At 38.6% G+C, this 7,607-nt stretch overlaps 1 protein-coding gene across 6 annotated transcripts in view; it reads left to right on the top strand.

Annotated features, from left to right (window-relative positions):
• Positions 1-7,607, top strand: part of LOC126336812 (BRCA2-interacting transcriptional repressor EMSY) — a 286,258-nt gene that overhangs the window by 87,758 nt on the left and 190,893 nt on the right. For all 6 annotated transcript variants that reach the window (XM_050000859.1, XM_050000862.1, XM_050000861.1 and 3 more), the window contains exon 5: positions 1,342-1,574. In XM_050000859.1, coding sequence (XP_049856816.1) covers positions 1,342-1,574 — 233 coding nt within the window. The remainder of the gene's footprint in view (positions 1-1,341; positions 1,575-7,607) is intronic.

Raw genomic sequence — 7,607 nt, forward strand, 5'->3', positions numbered from 1 at the left:
CCTACTACCCTTCTTAGACACTGGTGCGACCTGCGCAATTTTCCAATCTGCAGGTACAGATCTACCGGTGAGCAAGCGATTGTATATGATTGGTAAGTAGGGAGCTATTGTATCAGCGTAATCTGAAAGGAACCTAATCGGTCATCAGTCATCATGCCCTGAAATGAGGTACATCCTACCCAGTGTCCTTCACAGCCCTCCTAAAGGGGTGTTCTATCACCTAACCAGGCTCAACAACATCCTAAGTCCGTTCCTGTGCCACTCCCAATCCCCATCTCTTTCCACAGGGGCCATATACATGTGAAATACCCAGGCGCAAGGCCTACCTAATCCACCCAACCACCATTTCCTATTCCAGTCCTGTCACAGGTTTATCCTATCCCATCAGAGACTGGGCCACTTGTGAAAGCAGTCATATCTTATACCAGTTCTGCTACAGTCTTTGCACAGCTTTTTATATTGGTATGACTACCAACCCGTTGCCCACCAGGATGAATTGCCACTGCCAAACTGTGGCCAGAAGCAAAGTAGGCCATCCTGTGGCACAACTTGCAGCTGAACATAACATGTTTCATTTCAATGGTTGCTTCACTGCTTGAGTCATCTGGATCATCCCCTCCACTGCCTACTTTTCTGAACTGTACAGACGGGAGTTATCCTTACAGCATGTTCTCTACTCTCAAAATTATCCTGGCCTCAACCTTCTATCCCCACATCCTCCATTCAACAGTTTCCACCCACTCTTTCCTATCATCTCCTCCCTATTTTCGTCCCCTAACCTTCTTTCTGTGACACCCTCTGTCACTGCATCAGAACTTCTTTCACCTACTCTCCTCCTTTCTTTTTTCTGCTCCCCATTCCCGTGCCCCACCGCCCCTCCTTCCCTGCCCCACGCCTCCCTACACTGCATCTATTGGAAGTGTAGTCCCTGCATACTCTGCCAGGCAGTGCTCTTCTCTTCCCCCACCTATAGCCTGCTATCCCTTCCCCTCTCCCGCCCCCTCTGGAGTGCTTTATGACAGTTGCATTCCAGTCTGAGATGCTAGACATCTGTGCGATTGGTGCGCTTCTCTCTCTCTCTCTCTCTCTCTCTCTCTCTCTCTCTCTCTCTCTCTCTCTCTGTGTGTGTGTGTGTGTGTGTGTGTGTGTGTGTGTGTGTGTGTGTGTGTGTGTGATTGATTCCTTTTCTGAAGAAGGTTGTGGCTAAAAGCTAGTGTGTGTCTTCTCGTTGTGCCTGTTTACAACTCCATCCTGCATCTTTACTGTGAGTAACGACCTATCGTTCCCTTATATTATAACCTCCAAATTAAGACAGTACTGTTAAATTCTTTTTTATTTCAGCCAAATTTGGAAACAAAATGGTTTCACACAACTGTGAGCCAAATGTACCAGAAGCAATAGTACCACCGCAAAGATCAAACAGCCCAACTGAGATGGCGTGTAGTACACCGTCTCCTGTTGTCTCTCAGATGAAAACCAATGAAGAGGAAGAAAACTCAAGAAAACGCCGTCGATCGTCTTGTGAGAGGACTAATTCCTTAAGTTCACCTCTATTGCAACCTCCTCCCACAAAGGTGGGTGTGGCATGCTTTAGGTTCCTATTCTAGGTAATAACCTTACAGTAGAAATGATGTTGCAGTTGCTGTTCAGCAAAAGAATAATTATCAGGCAATCAAAATAGTTTTTAAAGCTTAGAATATCCTCAAACTCATAAATTTATGCTCAAAATGCCTAAAATATATTTAAACATGGATAGTCAAGCATGAAAAAGAATTATTTTAGGTTGTCTGTGGTAAATAGTACTACATAATCAAATGCACCTAATTTCATGTTATAGAACCTGGGATGAAAAATTGGAAATTATTTATATAAAAAAATTGTACGAAATAAAAAAGCACTCCTCTTTTTACATCAGATTATTTTTGGCTTTCCACCTTACTCATTAAATGACAAAGAAATTTTGTACCGAGATCATTGTCAATGCTTTTTGAGTGTATCATTTTTATAAATATTTCCAGTAACAGTTTCTCATTCACCTTTGCTTAGGTGTCTTCATAAATAACACCATGACAACATTTACATAACTTTCAGTCCCATTACATATCAGAGCACTTTAACAAGAATACATAACCAAACTTTAGAACTCAGGATTTAAAACAGCATCACTAAACCTCTGAAAAAGAACTCACACCCCTGTTCATCATTTGCACTGTCCATTGTAGTTACAAAAGGTGGGAGTCGATCATTAGTTAGCATATTTCAGAACTAATTTGTGCAGCAGAGATATTTTCTGAACTCCCTTTTAATTTTCTGCTCTCTGCCAATGCATCCACCCTTCTTTCCCCACTCCTCTCCTTCTTTTTTTTTTGTTTTTTCCCCACCTCCCAGTCCCACAACCTCTCGATGCTGTGCCTGTTTGCAGTCTAGTCCCTACACACTCCACCAGACAGTGTTTGTCTCTCTTCCTTCCCATAAACTACTATACCTTTCCCTTCTGCTGCCCCACCCCCTCCAGATTGCTGCTTGCATCCCATGTGATGTTGCATTCTTGCTAGAGATGCTGGAGTTGGCAGTCTTGTGTGCATGAGGTATGTGTGTGTGTGTGTGTGTGTGTGTGTGTGTGTGTGTGTGTGTGTGTGTGTGTGTTTGTGTTTTACGACGGAGGCTGTAGCTGAAAGATGTATGTGAGTGTCTTTTAATTGTGCCCGTCTGCAACTTGATGTGTCTTCTTTCCAGTAAGTATAGATACTGTTGATATTTATTCATCCAGCCACAGACAATGGAGACTGTATGGATGTTGTCAAAACATAAAGACATAAAATACAGACACAGAGATTTGCAGATGTACACAATTACACACATAAATATATAAATACATTACTTGCCTTACTGAGTTATCCATTTGGACATTGTATTTCACTGTCCTATTGAAAATATTGTAAAATGCCTCGTAATTGCAGTAGTTAATCATTAGCATAATTGTCAACAAAATTTACAAATCATTTTAGATAATCCATTACAGTATGAAAATGCTTTTCTAACAGATAATTTTTAGTGTATTCGTGAAGGCATGTGTTTCACTGTAGTCTTTGATCTCTTGTGGTAGTTTATTGTATAATTTAATTCATTTATCTTTTGGGTTATTATTTTTTTTTTAATGAGATGTAAGTGGTGGCCAGATTTGATTGCATGTTTGCAGTGGGAACTCACATGGAACAGTCAACATTCCCATAAATTTAATCAACACAGTGCAGTGAGTTCTCTTGCTGCTTTTTGTCTAATTCGTACAGTCCTTTTTAGTAACTTAAAGATTGTTTGTATGTTCTCCTCAGTTGTTCCCCAGAACATTATCTCATAACTTATCATGCAAAATATGTTGTTCTGGTGCGTCAGCTACTACACACAGAATTTATTATTCTAAGTGCAAAGCATGCTTGAAACTATTCGTTTATGGAGAGTAGTATCATGCTCAGTCCAGTTTAGTTGTGCGTCAGCATGCATCCTAAAAATTTTGTTTGTGGTACACATTCTATAAGTTCATTTTTCACTTTCCTGCTTATTTGGAAACTAATTCTTTTTCTTACAGTTAATTTTGTACAAACTGTATTTCATCAAATTTGTGTTGTAACTTGGTAGTTTGTTTCTGAAATATTGATTTGCAAAGTTTGCAATTTTTTGGGATCATTTTTTGTGGTGCCATTGTACTGTAATTGTATGTTTACCTGTTTGTTGGATGACCAAGTATTCTAAATTCCAACCAAAATATTTTGCTGGTTTTATTTATCAATAGTGATGTATATTTGTGTAATAGTTTCCTTTGGCTTTTATTCAGTCTGCAGTAATTGTAAATGCGAAAAAATAATATTTACTTGCATACTGTAAGAAAGAAACACTATGTACAATAAATACTTTTCCTTCTTGAGTGCCTAATAGGGATTTCCAGTGTCAAAATATAGCTATAAATTTGTAGAAATGGCTAATAAGACATAGTTTTAATTTAATTTTCAATATACAGGGGTTTCCTTCTTGTATTATGAATGTAGTTAGCTAATTAATGGCCATTGCACCATGGTGTATAACCCCACTCCAACATTAAACAAAATTGTGAAGTCTACATGAAATTTATTTTTATATCATGTATTGTGGTTGTGTAAACTAAGGTTAATCTGAATTTGATTTTTGCAAAATAAATATTTACTTGTGTTGCATTACCCTAGATGGTAATTACAGAGAGCAAAAAGGATTTGAAGTATGAAAAATAAGCTAATGTTATTTCCTGCAGGTAAAATCAAGGAGTGCAGCAAATGCTGAAGTGAAATTTTTATCAGCTTATCGAAGCTTGTGCCCTGGACTTAACCAAATTTTCAGTGACTAATTTTTTTCCCCTTTAAGCCAAACACTTAAATACGAAGGTTCATCCATGACAAGAATAGTGCCACTGGAAAGGAAAGAAGGTGGAAAGAGCATTGGTTAATTTACCCACAATGGGAATATTTTACACTCATATATGAAAAACCAAACCAAATCAGATCAGTAGGTACCATGAGTGTAAAGTGCCTGACGTGCCATAGAATCGTTAGACCCGGGGTCTCGTGTGATGGATGTAGTAACTTTTTTCATTGGGGTGATTGTAGTGGCGTGGAAATTGGGAAAATGAGCGAGACTCATCAGTGGTTCTGTAGGCTATGCAGTAGAGATAGAAAGATTGTGGAACAGGAGGGGAAAATTGCTGCCCTTCAGGCTGTGTTAGATGAGGCTAGGCAGGAACTGGGCAGGTTAAGAGGGGAGATAGGTAAACAGGTGTGGGAAGTGGCAGCAGGCAAAAGGAACAGGCCAAGAAATTCTTCTGACAGCTTTGTTATTAATGTACAAAATAGGTTTGACCTGTTGCCTCAGTCAGAAACTGATGAGCCTCTCACAGAAGTAGATGTAGACAGGGCTCAACAAGCTTTCAGCAGCAAATTGAATAAGAAGGTAGGGAAGTCTTCAAAGAGAAAGAAAGTCTTCTTGCCAGGTAGTTCGCATGCGAGGGGTGAGGGCCAACTTCTGAATTGGTGTCTGAATACCAGGTCACAAGTTTTTTCAAACCTAGTGCTGGACTGGGGCAGGTTACAGAGGATTTAGGTTCACTATGTAGAGGCTTTACTAAGGAAGATACCGTGGTTATTGTGGGTGGGCCGGGCAACAGTATTGACAGAGATCCGGGGCACAGCATAGAGTGTGACCTGGCAAATATTTCATCGGCATCGAGTTACACCAGTGTTGGGTTTGTGTCGGTTTTGGAGCGCCACGACCATCCTCATTTGAGCTCTTCTGTCAGGAGAGTTAATTTGGAGTTGGAACGGTTACTTGGATCTGGTGCAGGGTCACACATTGGTGTGGTTCCTGTTGATTCACTCTGTAGGTGGGATTATACTAGACATGGCCTACACCTCAACAAGAAGGGGAATGGTAAACTGGCTGGGCTGATAGCAGGAAATTTAAAGGGGGGAGGAACTACATCTCATGGTGGAAACTCTTTTTTTCAGTGTAAGATCAGTGTCCAGTGGGAAACTCAGCCAGGCAAGTACTAAAGATGTTAAAAAAGTTCAAGATATTCACAAAAGTAAAGTGAAAAATAATGTTAGTATATTTCATCAAAATATTGGGGGATTGAAGAATAAAATTGATGAGTTTCTGATTTGCTTAGAAGATATAGAAACTGCGAATGTAATTGATGTACTATGCCTGTCTGAACATCACATTGTCACTGATATGCAAAAGGTTAGCATCAATGGGTACAAATTAGCTGCACATGTAAGTAGAGACAATATGATGAGAGGAGAAGTTGCCATATATGTCAAAATCTTCCACAGTGTAAAAAATTTAGAAACTAAAAAATTTTGTGTACAGCAACATATGGAAGCACGTGCCACTGAACTAAAACTAAATGATGGCACTTTCATAATTGTAACAGTGTATAGGTCCCCTCAGGAAATTTCCAGCTATTTCTAGAAAACTTGGATGTTTTATTGTGCTGTCTGTCAGACAGGGGGAAGCAAATTATCATTTGTGGAGATTTCAATGTTAATCCCCTGAAATAGTGTAATAGGAAGAATGACCTTGTAGTATTACTCAGTTTTTTCAATTTGAGCTCCGTCATTGATTTTCCTACTCGGATAACAAAGAACAGCAGGACATTGACAGATAACTTTTTTATAGACCAAGATAAATTTAAGGACATAAATGCTTATCCTGTTGAGAATGGTCTTTCAGATCATGGTGCACAGTTAGTTACAGTACATGACATAGCTCCATGCAGTATATCAAATCAGAATTTCAAAGAAATGCGTTCAATTAACAATATAAATATTGCAAACTTTAGGGAAAGCCTAAAGCAGCTAGACTGGGATGAAGTGTATAAGGAACCTGATGCAAACTTGAAATATAACTTATTTCACGATACATTTTTAAGGGTATTTGAAAATTGTTTTCCCAAGAAAATAGTTAAACATAATTCCAAGAAAACATATAAAAAACCTTGGCTAACTAAAGGAATAAGAATATTTTGCAACTGCAAAAGAGAACTGTATCTAACAGCAAGAGGGAGTACTGACCCCGACATTGTTCAATATTATAAAAACTATTGTGCGGTACTAAGAAAAGTTATTAAAAATTCCAGAAGCATGTGTATCATGTCTGAGATCAGTAACTCTGATAATAAAATTAAAGCAATTTGGAATATTATTGAAAGGGAAACAGGGCAACCAAGAGCACAGGAAGACTTTAGTGCCATAAAACTGGATGACAAGTGTACTAACAAACAATCAGAAATTGAAAATATTTTCAATAATCATTTTTTAAATGTTGTGGAGAAAATAGGATCTAGATCTTCACTAGAAGAGGCAAGGCTTCTAATACAAGAGGCCATACCTGTGCAGTTTGAAACAATTGTATTTCCACCAACCACTCCCTCTGAAATCAGTAAAATAATAAACTCACTGAAAAGTAAAAGCTCTTACGGAATTGATGGCATTTCCAGCATGATACTTAAAGCTTGTTCCCCACAGATAAGTTCGATTCTCAGCCATGTATATAATAGCTCTTTGGAGCAAGGTGTTTTCCCCGATAGACTGAAATATGTCATTGTAAAACCATTGCATAAAAAGGGGGATACGTCGGATGTCAACAACTATCGCCCAATCTCTCTTCTGACAGCTCTATCAAAAAATTTTGAGAAAGTAATGTATTCAAGAGTAGCCTCCCATATTTGTAAAAATAAAATACTAACAAAATGTCAGTTTGGTTTTCAAAAAGGCTTTTCAACATAAAATGCTATATACGCTTTCACTGATCAAATATTAAATGCTCTGAATAACTGTACATCACCCATTGGTATTTTTTGTGATCTCTCAAAGGCCTTTGATTGTGTAAATCATGGAATTCTTTTAGATCAGCTAAATCATTTTGGTTTGAGGGGGGCAGTGCACAAATGGTTTAATTCATACTTAACTGGAAGAATGCAGAAAGTTGAAGTAAGTGATTCGTGTAGTATTAAAACAACAGCTGATTCCTCAAACTGGGGGGCTATCAAGTACGGGGTCCCACAGGGTTGGGTCTTGCGTCCT

The sequence above is a fragment of the Schistocerca gregaria genome, chromosome 2 (genome assembly GCF_023897955.1).
Source record: "Schistocerca gregaria isolate iqSchGreg1 chromosome 2, iqSchGreg1.2, whole genome shotgun sequence".
Lineage (NCBI taxonomy): Eukaryota > Metazoa > Arthropoda > Insecta > Orthoptera > Acrididae > Schistocerca > Schistocerca gregaria.